The sequence below is a fragment of the Salvelinus sp. IW2-2015 genome, linkage group LG32, assembly GCF_002910315.2.
Source record: "Salvelinus sp. IW2-2015 linkage group LG32, ASM291031v2, whole genome shotgun sequence".
Lineage (NCBI taxonomy): Eukaryota > Metazoa > Chordata > Actinopteri > Salmoniformes > Salmonidae > Salvelinus > Salvelinus sp. IW2-2015.
This window is the reverse complement of record NC_036871.1, coordinates 7,118,337-7,133,336: the sequence shown is the minus strand read 5'-3', so window position 1 is coordinate 7,133,336 and position 15,000 is coordinate 7,118,337. Positions and strand designations below refer to the sequence as shown.

The 15,000-nt window shown below is 42.1% G+C and overlaps 1 protein-coding gene across 1 annotated transcript in view; it reads right to left on the bottom strand.

Annotated features, from left to right (window-relative positions):
• Positions 1–15,000, bottom strand: part of LOC111957062 (low-density lipoprotein receptor-related protein 8-like) — a 181,249-nt gene that overhangs the window by 12,334 nt on the left and 153,915 nt on the right. Inside the window, 4 exon segments of the mRNA XM_023977787.2 lie at positions 4,832–4,971; positions 9,667–9,785; positions 10,011–10,244; positions 12,445–12,616. Of these exon segments, the coding sequence (XP_023833555.1) occupies positions 4,832–4,971; positions 9,667–9,785; positions 10,011–10,244; positions 12,445–12,616 (665 nt within the window).

Here is a 15,000-nt window from a genome sequence, read left to right as displayed (position 1 = left end):
CGCAACATTTCTTTCACGTGTGAAAACATGTTTTGATTGCCTCTATTCAAAAGAGGAGGATCTCAGCTATATTGCTAGGCTATTTATTTCTCAACTTGGCATATGAGCACATTGCTATTCAAGTGCATACGGATTACATGTCCCGTTTGATAATGGCCCATTGTAAATCGAAACAAATTCCACACATATTATTTTGTATATGTAAAGACAAGATTCAATTGAGAATAGTCTGATAGGTGAAAATAGTATCGCTTGTGAATGAGAGARGGAATGCCCAAACGTGTGCAGTCTACTGAGGCAATAAACAGAGCCCATACATTTTTTGTAGTTGACTTTTTCAAATTAGTTGCATCATGCAGCCCATATATGTTTTGATTTAAAATACATTCTAAGGTTTGTAACACAACTTAAGTAGKCAAATAACTCTATATTAAGCATATAGGACCTGTTTCAAATGATCACTTTTTATAACCACTCAACACAGAACAGCTGCTCAATGTGCGCAATCACTCAGAAATCCTTTGGGGGAAACTATCCTTTATTTAATTCAGCTATGTTCAAATTGTATTCTTCTTACTATAAAATAATGGCATGGGAGTTATTAGCAAATCTTGTCTGCTAAATTAACAAGCCTACAGCCTAGGCTATGCCAGTGGCAAGGCATTTAGCCAGATCAGTAACACAAGGCCAACTCCAGAATATGCTATTCGGCTCTTCTGAAATATATTTTCTTCATATCATAATGTTTCTTAAGACCTGCCTAAAATAAATCATGGATTTTTTGTCATGGCTTTAATGATTGTGATGGTGTTTATAAATGGATTACACTTTAAAATGGTTTTCAACTGGCTGCCAAGGATTTTATTAAACCCCCCGGATTTCAGAATTTTTTGTAATCAATTCATTTTTTCTTTATTTTTTTATTGGTTGGACATAAAAATAATATAAAAACCCCAGCATATCAGCTCAAGTGATTTTTAATTTTGGGAAATTTGTTTCCAAAAGTATTCCCAGTACTAATATAGAGATTATACTGAACAAAAATATGCAAATGCAACCATATTCAAAAATGTTACGGAGTTACAGTTCATTAAAAAATAATGGTATTTGAAAATCATTGGCGGTATTTCCGATACCCCGGTATAAACAGTAAGTTGCCCGTAAGCTAGCGTCCACTCTAAGGGCTTACAGAATTAAAGAAAAATGCACAGTGCATATAAGGAAATCAGTCAATTCGAAATAAATAAAATTAGGGCCTTATCTATTGGATATTTCACATGACTGCGGCAGGGTCGTGCAGCATGGATGGGCCTGAGAGGGCATAGGCCCACCCACTGGGGGAGCTAGCGCCAGCAATTCCAGATGAGTTTTTTCCCACAAGAAGGGGCTTTTTACAGACAGAATACTCTTAGTTTCATCAGCTGTCCGGAGTGGCTGGTGAAGAAGCCGGATGTTGAAGGTCCTGGGCTGGCGCGGTTACACGTAGTCTGCGGCTCTGAAGCTTATGGTAGAGAAATGAACATAAAATTCTCTGGCAACAACTCTGTTCGACACACTCCCTCAAAACTTGAGAAATCTGTGGCATTGTGTTATGTGACAAAACTGCACATTTTAGAGTGGCCTTTTATGTTTCCAGCACAAGGTGCACTGTGTAATGATCATGCTGTTTAATCAGCTTCTTGATATGCCACACCTGTCAGGTGGATGGATATCTTGGCAAAGGAGAAATGTGCCACTAACAGGATGTAAACAAACTTGTGCACAACATATTGAGAGAAATAATATTTTGTGCATATGGAACATTTATGAATTGTTTATTTACTCATGAACAAACATCTTTGAATGTTGCGTTATATTTTTGTTCGTATATGTGACGTGTCATAACATGTAGCAAGGTATGAATGATTAGTTTTAGTCTAATGATTTATCTGTTTGGGGACTTCATTGACCAGTAAAGATACAATGTGTTCGTCTATTTGTATCCATTTGTGCCTGGTCATATTTTGCCCCAATATAAAGGTAAATGTTGGTCCGACTGACCATCCGCAAATAAAAGTTGTGCACAGTGAATTTTGATGATCCCTGATGTAGACGTTCAAAGTTTCATGACCACCGCAGCCCTACTGGGGAGCAAGCAAATGCACACGCACAAACAAACGCTGTGTATGCATAAGCACACACCATCACACAGACACACACTTCCCTCTGGCCGACCCGTTACCCAGCTGCCAGCCTGTCTGTGTGCGATATGACTAGGGCCAGCAGTAAAACTTTAATCTGGGTGGATGCCAGTGTGTCATAGCTGTGCCTGCAGTGTGTGTGTGTGTGTGTGTATGTGTGTGTGCGTGCATACGAGCATCTGTGTGTACGTGCAATAATCTGTATGTATTGTGTACATCAATATGCGTGTGTGCCAGTGTTGTGGCCCTGCCTGCAGTGTGTGTGTGTGTGTGTGTGTGGTGTGTGTGTGTGTGTGTGTGTGTGTGTGTGTGTGTGTGTGTGTGTGTGTGTGGTGTGTGTGTGTGTGTGTGTGTGTGTGTGTGTGTGTGTGTGTGTGTGTGTGGTATGTGTATATGTGCCCACGCACTTGTGTGTGGCATCTGTGTGTGCCAATGTTGTGGCCAGTGCCTGCAGTGTGTGTGTCACTAACAACAACAACAGAGCTCTGAGCAGCTCTCAGCTCCCTCTCCTCTCCAGTAACTCCTCTGTTTATTCCGCACAGTCTATCATCCCAGAGGGGAAGACAAAACAAACACAGCAGTCATAGACTAAACACACACCCGCGCACACGGCAGTGGGAGACTAAACACAGACATCAAGCGCTGCGTGACACAGCAGCACTCAGCTAATGATAGCTCCGCAGTCAGCGTTACACCATTCAATGACTTGAATGTCTTTCCGTCTGGGGTCCCTAGTCTGCATAGGTCAATAAGGACAGTCAAACAATGAAAGAAATACACAGTAAAAYAAACATCTAACGTGTGTTGATATTTGTTTAGGAGAAGATAGCAGCCCAGGGTAACGATCGCTCCGCCTGTGTAGCGTCATTAATTACTTAATGGCTGTCTTTACTTCTGGAGTTTCTGTCTCAGGAGGGTAATGGGGAGGGTAATGGGGACAGTCAAGTTGGAAATTAATGATATTTGAAAGACATTAAAAAAAAAATTGTCTAGATATTGAATTAGGAYGACATGGTACCTACAGTATATTAGCATGTTTGTGCTTCATGTCAAAATCATACTTAAGGCCCCCCCGAGTGGCGCAGTGCATCGCTGTGCTAGCTGTGCCACTAGAGGACCTGGTTCGAGTCCAGGCTCCGTCGCAGCAGGCCGCGACCGGGAGACCCATGGGGCGGCGCACAATTGGCCCAGCGTCGTCCGGGTTAGGGGAGGGTTTGGCCGGCAGGGATGTTCCTGTCCCATCGCACACTAGCGACTCCTGTGGCGGACCGGGCGCAATGCACACTGACATGGTCGCCAGGTGTGTACGGCGTTTCCTCTGACACATTGGTGCGGCTGGCTTCCTGGTTGAGTGGGTGTTGTGTCAAGAAGCAGCGCGGCTTGGCTGGGTTGTGTTTCGGAGGACGCACGGCTCTCGAACTTCACCTCTCCTGAGTCCGTACGGGAGTTGCAGCGATGGGACAGGACTATAACTACCAATTGGATACCTCAAAAAAGCCATAAAAAAAATCACAAGTTGATTGTGTAGCTCAATGAAGTTACTTATGGATGATTTGGACATGACGCGCAAAAAAGTTAGCATTTGAAACAGTGGCCAGGTAAACAAAACCAAAGCATGGATTGCTGTCATGCATTGTCCATAGATTGCTTCAAAGTTCAATGCAGATGTTTTTATCTCAATATAAAATCCTTTCCGGGTAACAATTAAGTGCCTTACTGAGATTCTATTAAATTAAAATGGTAAAAAATAAACAAAAATAGCTTCTTGGCAAAGCTCAATTTCTCAATAAATAATTTAGCTAGGAATGTCTGGGAGTGGTCTGAGTGGGGATGGGGAAAACTGAAAACTAGCTGTTATTGGCAGAGAGGTTTGMAACTTTCTTTCTTATTTGTCTATTAACAAATCCACCATGCAGGCCAAAGCTCCATCCCACCAAAACAGGCTGAATTTTAAGCTTTTACACTAAAAGGCTATTATCAAAATGTTTACAATTTCACAGTATTATTCCAACCTCATAGTATGGAAATATATATAAAACTAGTTTTTGACTGCACTGGGCCTTTAAGGAAACCGATGTGTTATTTTGCAARTTGGGTGAACTACCCCTTTAACTTTTGTAGCTTGTACACAACGCTTGTAAAACTATTGGCGTTACACAAATAATTTTTGTGCACCCTGGCTGATCCTAGGACAAATGGGACAAGGGTTGCAAAATTCTGGTAACTTTACAGATTCTTGATTTCCTGCTCTTTCCTTCCTGATTCCAGTAATCTTCCAACTGGGAAACCTGGGAATTTTGGGAAAGTTACTGTAATATGCAACCCTAACTGAACGTATATACAGTAATTGAATAGACAATTGTCAGGCCTTCATTTCCCATCTTAACCCACATAGAGAATGTTTTTATACTTGATTTTTCCAGAATAAAGTTCTCTCTCTCTGCCKCTTCRRCTCTCTTTTCACCTTTTATTCCTCTCCTTCCCTTCCTCCCACTCTCTGTGTCTCCAACTTCTCATCAGCCTTTATTTCAGCTCATTAAAGGCGTGTCCACAGACACCTATCTCATTCCTCTGCTCGCTCAACCTTTCACTCGCAAGATGTTCCCATTAGAGCGGCACACACCGGCAAAACCACACACACACTCTCTCACCTCAAACACGGCCAGTGCGTAGGGGTGTCCCAGTCTCTCTGAGGAGGACAGGTGTGTCCGGCGGTGAGCCCCGTTCAGGTCCACGCTGGAGATGAGGTGCAGCTTGGAGTCTACCCAGTACAGACGCCTGTTGGCTACATCTGATGCACGCACGCACACGCACACGCACACGCACACACACCCACACACATTGATGGCCACTTGGGCAGACATACAGCTCCGAAAACATTGCTCATTATAATATTTAGTCAAACAATCAATTGGGGTTAGATCAAGAAGTTTCAACTCGAAGGAGATGAGTTATCAACTGTAAAAGTCTAAGTTCACTATGTAACAAAACTAGTGAAATCCAAACCAGAACAAAGTAAGAAACGAAGGAAAAGCACTTTACAAATGGACTGTATTATCATTATTAACATTGGAACTGCTAAAGCAGATATTTTGACTGCTCCTTGATTTTTCCAAAATATGTCTATAAAACACATCGTCAGTGTTAGAACCTTAATATCACAAACAGAACTGGAGTTATAACCAGTTTTAGGAYGGCATGTCATTTTTTAAATGGTTTTCCCCCGTTGACCCTCCTTTTCCCGACAGTTTGGCCTGCTCCGCTCCTTCTCCCCAGCTGATAATCACCCCGATAACTGCCTCYATACTGAACCTAAACTATACCGAAACTAATTTTAACCCATAGAACAACAGATTAAATATACTAAAGTATGATGGGAGAAAGGGGGAGAATGGGTGAGTTGATGAGCGAGGGGAAGTGAACGATGCATAATTATGTAATCACCAATTGTGAATGAAGAACAGGGTGGGCCATTCTATTGCATTGGTATACTCTAATCATAATCTCTAAATGGTATGTACCCTATATCAGTCCACCAAATCAAAGCAGTCTTATCAGTCCACTCTGACCTACTTGGAGTAGGCTACACAGTGAGAGCATGCGTAATTGTACCGGAGACTATCAAGCACTACAAGCAAACAAGGCTTTGTTAAAGTGCGTCAAGCAAGTGAACGTTACGAAGAACGTATCTGTTAGGACAAGGGYTAACAGCTCAATTAAATCCAACTGATGCCATTGCGTGAAGACGCACTCAATGTAAGCACGAGCTGACAATAATCGACTATTTTTTACTACTGTCATYTTGACACATTCATTATAATTCATTATAATGCCAGAGCATGCACAGACCAGCTGGCTGGTGTGTTTACGGACACATTCAATCGCTCCCTATCCCAGTCTGCTGTCCCCACATGCTTCAAGATGGCCACCAGTGTTTCTGTACCCAAGAAGGCAAAGATAACTGAACTGACTACCGCCCCGTAGCACTCACTTCTGTCATCATGAAGTGCTTTTTGAGAGACTAGTCAAGGATCATATCACCTCCACCTTACCGGCCACAATAGACCCACATCAATATGCATAAAGCACTAACAGGTCCACAGACGATGCAATTGCCAGCACACTGCCCTATCCCATCATGTACAAGAGGAATACCTATGTAAGAATGCTGTTCATCGACTACAGCTCAGCATTCAACACCATAGTACCCACCAAGCTCATCATCAAGCTGGAGGCCCTGGGCCTCAACCCCACCCTGTGCAATTGGGTACTGGACTTTCTGATGGGCCGCCCCCAGGTGGTGAAAGTAGGAAACATCTCCACCTAGCTGACCATCAACACTAGAGCCCCACAAGGGTGCGTGCTCAGCCCCCTCCTGTACTCCCTGTTCACCCACGACTGCGTGGCCATGCATGCCTCCAACTCAATCATCAAGTTTGCAGATGACACAACAGTAGTTGGCTTGATTACATTCCTGACATTTAATCCTAGTAAAAATTCCCTGTCTTACGTAAGTTAGAATCACCACTTTATTTTAAGAATGTGAAATGTCAGAATAATAGAATAATAGTAGAGAATAATTTATTTCAGCTTTTATTTATTTCATTACATTCCCAGTGGGTCAGAAGTTTACATACACTCAATTAGCATTTGGTAGTATTGCCTTTAAATTGTTTAACTTGGGTCAAATGTTTCGGGTAGTCCTTCCACAATCACCCACAATAAGTTGGGTGAATTCTGGCCCATTCCTGCTGACAGGACTGGTGTAACTGAGTCAGGTTTGTAGGCATCCTTGCTCGCACACGCTTTTCAGTTCGGCCCACAAATTGTCTATAGGATTGAGGTCAGGGCTTTTGTGATGGCCACTCCAATACCTTGACTTTGTTGTCCTTAAGCCATTTTGCCACAACTTTGGAAGTATGCTTGGGGTTACTTAATTGCAACACAGCTTAAACTTCCTGACTGATGTCTTGATGTTGCTTCAAATATATACACCTAATTTTCCTTCCTCATGAAACCATCTATTTTGTGAAGTTGCACCAGTCCCTCCTGCAGCACAACAGGATGCTGCCACCCCTATGCTTCACGGTTGGGATGGTGTTCTCCGGCTTGCAAGCCTCCCCCTTTTTCCTCCAAACATAATGATGGTCATTATGGCCAAACAGTTCTATTTTGTTTCATCAGACCAGAGGACTTTTCTCCAAAAAGGACAATCTTTGTCACCATTTGCAGTTGCAAATCGTAGTCTGTCTTTTTTATGGCGGTTTTGGAGCAGTGGCTTCTTCCTTGCTGAGCGGCTTTTCAGGTTATGTCGATATAGGACTCGTTTTACTGTGGATATAGATACTTTTGTACCTGTTTCCTCCAGCATCTTCACACGGTCCTTTGCTGTTGTTCTGGGATTGATTCGCAKTTTTCGCACCAAAGTACGTTCATCTCTTGGAGACAGAACGTGTCTCCTTCCTGAGCGGTATGATGGCTGCGTGGTCCCATGGTGTTTATACTTGTGTACTATTGTTTGTACAGATTGACGTGGTACCTTCAGGCATTTGGAAATTGCTCCCAAGGATGAACCAGACTTGTGGAGGTCTACCATTTTTTTTGAGGTCTTGGCTGATTTCTTTTGATTTTTTTGCTTCATGATGTCAAGCAAAGAGGCACTGAGTTTGAAGGTAGGCCTTGAAATACATCCACAGGTACACCTCCAATAACAGAAGCTTCTAAAGCCATGACATCATTTTCTGGCATAGTCAACTTAGTGTATGTAAACTTCTGACCTACTGGAATTGTGATACAGTGACATCATTTTCTGGCATAGTCAACTTAGTGTATGTAAACTTCTGACCTACTGGAATTGTGATACAGTGAATTATAAGTGAAATAATCTGTCTGTGAACAATTGTTAGAAACATTACTTTTGTCATGCACAAAGTAGATGTCCTAACCGACCTGCCAAAAATTATAGGTTGTTAACAAGAAATTTGTGGAGTGGTTTGAAAAACGAGTTTTAATGACTCCAACCTAAGTGTAAGTAAACTTCTGACTTCAACTGTATATACTGTATTTTATACCATCTATTGCACCTTGCTGTRGCATGTGCTCCCTCWCCGGACTCTAGGTCACCAGGCTGCTCGTTAGGGCGCACACCTGTCACCAGCGTTACACGCATAATGATACTCAKCTGGACTCRATCACCTCCTTGATTACCTGCCCTTTAAATGTCACTCCCTTTGGTTTCTTCCGCAGTCGTCATTGTAGCTGTCTCATGTCGGTGCGCTGCTAGTGTTTCTTGTTTTGTTTATTTATTAATTAAATGTATTCACTCCCTGAACTTGCTTCCCGACTCTCAGCGTACATCGTTACCCTTGCCTATGCCGCTCGGCCATCGCTCATCCATATACTAATATGTYCATATTCTCATTCACCCCTTTGAGATTTGTGTGTATTAGGTAGATGTTGGGGAACTGTTAGATTACTTGTTAGATATTACTGCACTGTAGGAACCAGAAACACAAGCATTTCGCTACACTCGCATTAACATCTGCTAACCATGTGTATGTGACCAATAAACTTTGCTTTGATTTGATTGCTTTTGTGCTGATTTTCACTATTTATCAAGGCCACTTGGCACTCATAATGATGTTTAGGCTACTGATGTTTTCATTTGACCATGCGTCTTGGGTGGTTGGGGTATTTWAAWWWWWWTTGTCGTTATAAAAATAAACTGTCACCGTGTTCCAACACATATGCTTTCTGTTTCATAGTTGTAACAAAGGCACGCCATGAATAAAATTGATTGAACACTTGAATTTTGTGTTTTTACAAAAAGCCTGCATAACATAATGAAAGTTCTGTTGTGTTATAAAATAATAATAATAGTATTCTAATGTTACTCAAGACCTTATTATTTTTGCAATAGCATATATGAAATGTATTAATTACACTGTTAGAATGTTGCAGTCACAATGACTGCTCATTTGGTTGAGGCCCAGCTGTTCTAGTGTTAAAAGGTTTCTAAGGCACACAGATAGAGGATTTTTTTTTTTAAGCTTGCTTGAAAAATAAATGTTATTGTTAAAACCAAAGCATTTCAGCAAATGCTTTCAACAGGGTATATCTAACGCGGCGCCTCCTCTTGACAACGCTTCGCTCCAACACTTTGCTCCAACGCTTCGTTCCAACCCAACGATTGGCTTGACATTTGCATAAAGTAGAGCAAAGCTGAACTTRTTCTACCACTCCGCTAGCAGGATTCTCGCCGCTTACCTTCCTACAATCCCCCGCATATCTCTCTGGGGGCAGAACTTCTAATGCAGTGAAAACCCACTGTAAGGCGCTCACCTAAAAGTGGTGTTGTGTAAACCCCCCCTGTGTGTGTGTGTGTGCGTGCGTGCGTCTGGGTCTGTCTAGATCTATTTGTGTTTGTGTGTGTATGTGTGTGTATATATGTGACCATATATGTGAGTCTGTGTGCGCGCCCTCTTACCTAGGGTGATGCCGTTGGGCCACTCGATGTTATCTGACACCAAGACCTGTCGGTCCACCCCATTCATCCCAGCCTTCTCAATCTTGGCCCGGGTGCCCCAGTCAGACCAGTACATGAACCTGGGGAGAGGAATGGTGGTCCTCTGTAGATCAGTTGGTAGAGCGCTTGGAAAGCCAGGATAGTGGGTTGATCCCCGTGACCACCATTATGTAAAATGTATGCCTGCATGACTAAGTCGGTTTGGGAAAAAAGCATCTGCTGAAAGGCATATATTATGATATTCTAGGGAAACCGACACGAAATCAAGCTGTTTACTGCTGTATGCATGTTTACACCACACTTACCCGTGCTGGGGGTCCAGGGCTATGGCTCTGGGCTCGCTGAGTTCCGTGTCCACCAGCACCCTCCTCTTGAGGCCGTCGTAGGCCGAGGCCACCGAGACGGTCTTGTGGCCTGAGTCGGTCCAGTAGAGGTTGTGCTGGACCCAGTCTAGGGCCAGGCCCTCGGGCGAGAGTAGAGAGCCAGAGTCCACCAGGGTCACCTGCTGGGACGGGACACTGGCCTCCGGGATCAGAGCACTGGGGGATGGCAATATGGCAATAGATAGGGGTGTAAAAAGAAAAGCTTGTGAATCACACTCAAAGACTTGCACCAGCTACCTCAAAAGAGGGAAAGTAAGAGCCAGGATTCAACGCAGATAGACAACCTGTGCACTGTGATTGKATTTTAAAGGGGATTTATACTTGAGCAAACGTCAGACTGGTAACGGTCTGCCAGAGGAGATTTATATCCCTGCTGAAGACACATTTATGAAGATTCTTTTAAATGTATGATTTCAATGTAGGATTATAATTAGCCGTCTTTTTCCCCCAAATCAGTTCTTTAAATATGCAACAAGTGTTTTGTTTCATTATGTTCAGCCATTTTCTTTGGCCAAATTAAGTTCCAACTGTAATGTTGTGTTTGKCYCAACATAATACAGTTACCGGTAGGGTTAATAGGGCTACTCGTTCTCAAAACATGAAAAGGAAAACCCAAAAAAGGCGAGATGCAAYACTTAATTTAATGCCACAATATAATAACCTGTTCATGTTTTCCCTATAAACAATGACTTGACTTACTTTCGATACTACCCTAATAAAGTTGTCAAGGTTTGATGTGGTATGGCTATTAGTAGGACTAGCTACTGCAGGCCTATGAAGGCAGAACGCATCAGCCCTCCCAACTGGCTCCGACAGTTGAACCTGAGGTGATGAAGAATGTTTTWGACCTACCAGAGTTAATCCTTTAATCTAACAATATAATGTTATGAAACATATTCTGATTGAAAAGTAACAAATTAGCTTCCTTCTGTATGCTTTATCTGTGTAGCAGTAGCCTGTTATTGTTGGGAACATATTGCCGGCATATCTCTATCTTTCTCTTGGTCTCTCTAGGGCTAGCTTCTCTTCCTTTATGTATATTTTTGCAATATTAATATCATACAGTGGATGCCTTAGCTTARAGGCCTACATGCAAGCAATGCCCTGATGAATGTAGCTCTTAAATCTCAGAGGGGGGCAATTCATGTTTTAGGAAAGTTAAAAACCTATAAAACAATAGGCTATGAAGTTTTGAATATGCTACACATCGAAACACAACAAATATTTTTGTTGTTGTTATACTCAATTTTTGAGGACACGTAACTGTGGATCATTTGGACAGTATCGCTTGTTTATTGATGGCGCTGGCAGCACCCAGTCGGAGGTTTCTTTCGCTCTTTTGTTCTACTCTCAGATCTGAATGGGTGTCTGGGATCCGAACCAGCACGGGTCTGTTTGGGTCTTATTATCAACAGGCCTTTTCAGAACGGGTCTGACTGTCCTCGGGTTCATTCTGAGCGGGTCTGTTTTAAAAAAATGTATTAATGCATATCGGGTTGGGTGGGAAAGCCACAGATCCATTTCAGAACAGACTTAACTTTTTGGACCCGTGAAGACCTCTAGTYCACAGGTCAGTAATCTGTGTTGGTTTGAATCTCTGCCTCAGTTGCTGATGGTCCTAGTGGTGCCAGTAACAGAGTGACACTTGTGGCTGGCCATGGCTTAACGAAATAAATTAACCTTGTGTTAATTTCAAAGGGTTCATCTCACAGTCAGTCTCTGTAGGTGAGACACTGTATCCAGAATAGCAGCTGTCCACACAGGGAGCTGTCCTACAAGCTAATGACTGGGCACCTTTACAACAGGGGAGATGAGTATAGGTAATGGGTATAGATTCCAGTTCTCTGATATACTGTCCCAATTAGCACACTCCCATGTGGGATAAGAGACACCAGGTAGAGGTTAGAGAGGTATGAGGGATAAAACAAATGAGTTTATTAAAAGTGACTGGCTCCCACTCAAGTAGGAAAAAATGATAATATAATAATGTACATAATCCACTAGATTAATCCATATTAATCCAATCCATCTGTGTTGAAATGCGTTCAGATGAACAACTTTTGAAATATATTTATTTTTTCAAGACAAACATTTTCAAAAACAAAGCAATCCTAAGAGGTGATTGCATAAGGAAATTAGTGAGTGAGGGAGCGAGTGATTGTCCTTCCCAAAGTTCATAGGTTATCTATTCGAAAGGGGTCCGATTTCTTCCCCTCAAAGTTACCAGGTGGGAATCAGGAAGCAATGATTAAATTGGAAATCSTCCAAGTAGGATTTCTGAAAAACCTGTGAACTTGYGGAAAGTTTCAGGAATTTTGTAAATTGCAGCCCTAAGGTCAAGTGTCAGAACCAGTACCTGTAGATGTTGCGGTGGAAGCGGTCGCACCAGAACAGGCGATTATTGGTCACGTCTATGTCAAGTGCCACAGCGTTTTTCTGGGTTGCCAGCACCTGGCTGTAATCCTTCTTCACTGGGTCCACCCGACGGATCTCATGGCGGTTGGTGAACATCAGGTAGGGAGACTTCCCTGTAGAAGGGAAAGTGGAGAGGTCAACTTATTTCGCCCATATTCTATGGCCAYAATTCATATTCTATGGCCTATCTTCCTGGGGTCTTTCTACAGAAYGGGTGAGAAAGTATTCACACCCCTTGACTTTTCCAATCAAATCTAATTTTATTTGTCACATGRGCCAAATACAACAGGTGTAGAACTTACAGTGAAATGCTTACTTACAAGCCCTTAACCAACAATGCAGTTTTAAGAAAATAAGAGTTAATAAAATATTTACTAGATAAACTGAAGTAAAAAAGTAACACAATAAACAAAACAATAACCGAGTCAAGGTAAATGAGGTCATATGTACATGTAGGTAGGGGTAAACAGAGTCAATGTGTGGGGTACAGGTTAGTCCAAGGTAAATTAGGTCATTAGTACATTAGGTAGGGGTAACAGAGTCAGTGTGGGGTACAGGTTAGTCAAGGTAAATTAGGTCATATGTACATGTAGGTAGGGGTAAACAGAGTCAAGTGTGGGGTACAGGTTAGTCAAGGTAAATTAGGTCATATGTACATTGTAGGTAGGGGTAAACAGTGAGTAAGCAGCAGTTTAAAATGCAAATAGTCAATTTGATTAATTATGGCTCGGGGGTAGAAGCTGTTAAGTAGCCTTACCCAGAAAGACTTACCCTGAAAGACTCACGCTGTAAACCATTCTACTGCCAATGTTTGTCTATGGAGATTGCAGAGGCTGTGTGTTAGATTTTATACACCTGTCAGCAACGGGTGTGGCTGAAATAGCCGAGTCCACATAGCGTACATGATACGCAAGTGCACACTGTATATGCTCTTGCCTGTAGGGCACACACACACACACACTGAACCCCCCCCCCCCCAAAAAAAACCTCAAAAGCTAGTGGAGCAGGATAAAGAAACATTATCTAATTAAACCACACTACTTTCCTATCTAGCTTTAGCGACAGATTGACGTATTTACATTCTGAATCAATCTAATTACGCTCACATGCCCTCGAGGCACCAAGGTGAGTCACAGCAGTTTAGCTCATTACAACAAATTATTTCTAATAGCGTGACATGAGTACCTCTCCAAATAACAATGGCAAGAGGGTAATTTCTGTCATTTTTGTCTCATCAGAAAAGAATCCCCAAAAGCTTGAAGAGAGAGAGGATTTMAGAGAAGAGGAGAGAAGAGGCCATGTTTACATTCTTAAAAAAGCATTTCCTAATTGGAAGCAGTCGGAGAGTTACACACAACGCTCATTCACCGACTAAAGCAGTGGTTTGTGTGTGTGTGTGTGTGTCAGTGAATGAGTGACTGAGTGAGTTTGTGAATGAGTGAGTGAGTGAYTGAGTGTGACTAAAGTAGCAGCGGGTCCCTCAAGCCTGTCGACTGCTGTGATATTACTGTCATTAAAATGCACTAATATAATTTAGCACGGCTGGGCTGTGTGTGTGTGTGTGTGTGTGAGAATCAGTAGTCATACTGACACTTGTTAGGTGTTTTAGATGAACTACGTACCAACCCAGGTGCGTGAAAAGACAACGAGGAGCAACAAGATAATTCAGAGGAAAATGTAAGTGCTTCTTTGTTATCAAAAACCAATATGGCATTAAAACCGTTATATGGGTGCTACGGGTGTTGTTTCTTTCCTGAAATACAGACACACCTAATTGAACCTCTCGGGTGCTTGTTGATGCAGCAAACAGAGAGCGGATATAACCTTATAGTCTTCTGTATAAATATTTTTTTTTTAATCTCCAGCTCCTGTGCCATGTGCCACACATCCATAGGAACTAGATCTCAGGAGAATGGATATGAACAACGCTGAAAGCTCCACCTTGCTATCTGATAGTCTTGGTATAATTTTAACCATACTGCATACACTTATCCAACTCTTTCAGATTTACATGAGCGCTTAAAACTATTTTGACATCCGGATGAAAAGTGTGCCCAAAGTAAACTGCCTGTTACTCAGGCCCAGAAGCTAGGATATGCATATATGCATTGGATAGAAAACACTCTAAAGTTTCTAAAACTGTTAAAATAACGTCTGTGAGTATAACAGAACTGATTTGGCAGGCGAAACCCCGAGGACAAACCATCCAGGGGGAAAYAATTTGAGGTCATAGGATTTCCCAATCGTTTTCTATGGGAAMCCCTATTTATGAGGAACCTGGTTGCAGTTCCTATGGCTTTCACTAGATGTCAACAGTCTTTAGAAATTGTTCGATGTTTTTCTTTTGAGAAATGAAGAAGTAGTCCTATTCATTGGATTAACAAGAAGTTAAGCTATATTTTGATGCATTACACATATATTTTCGTGAATGTTGAATATTGATATTCCTGTAGTTTGAATTTGGCGCGCTGCTATTTCACTGGATGTTGTCAAATCG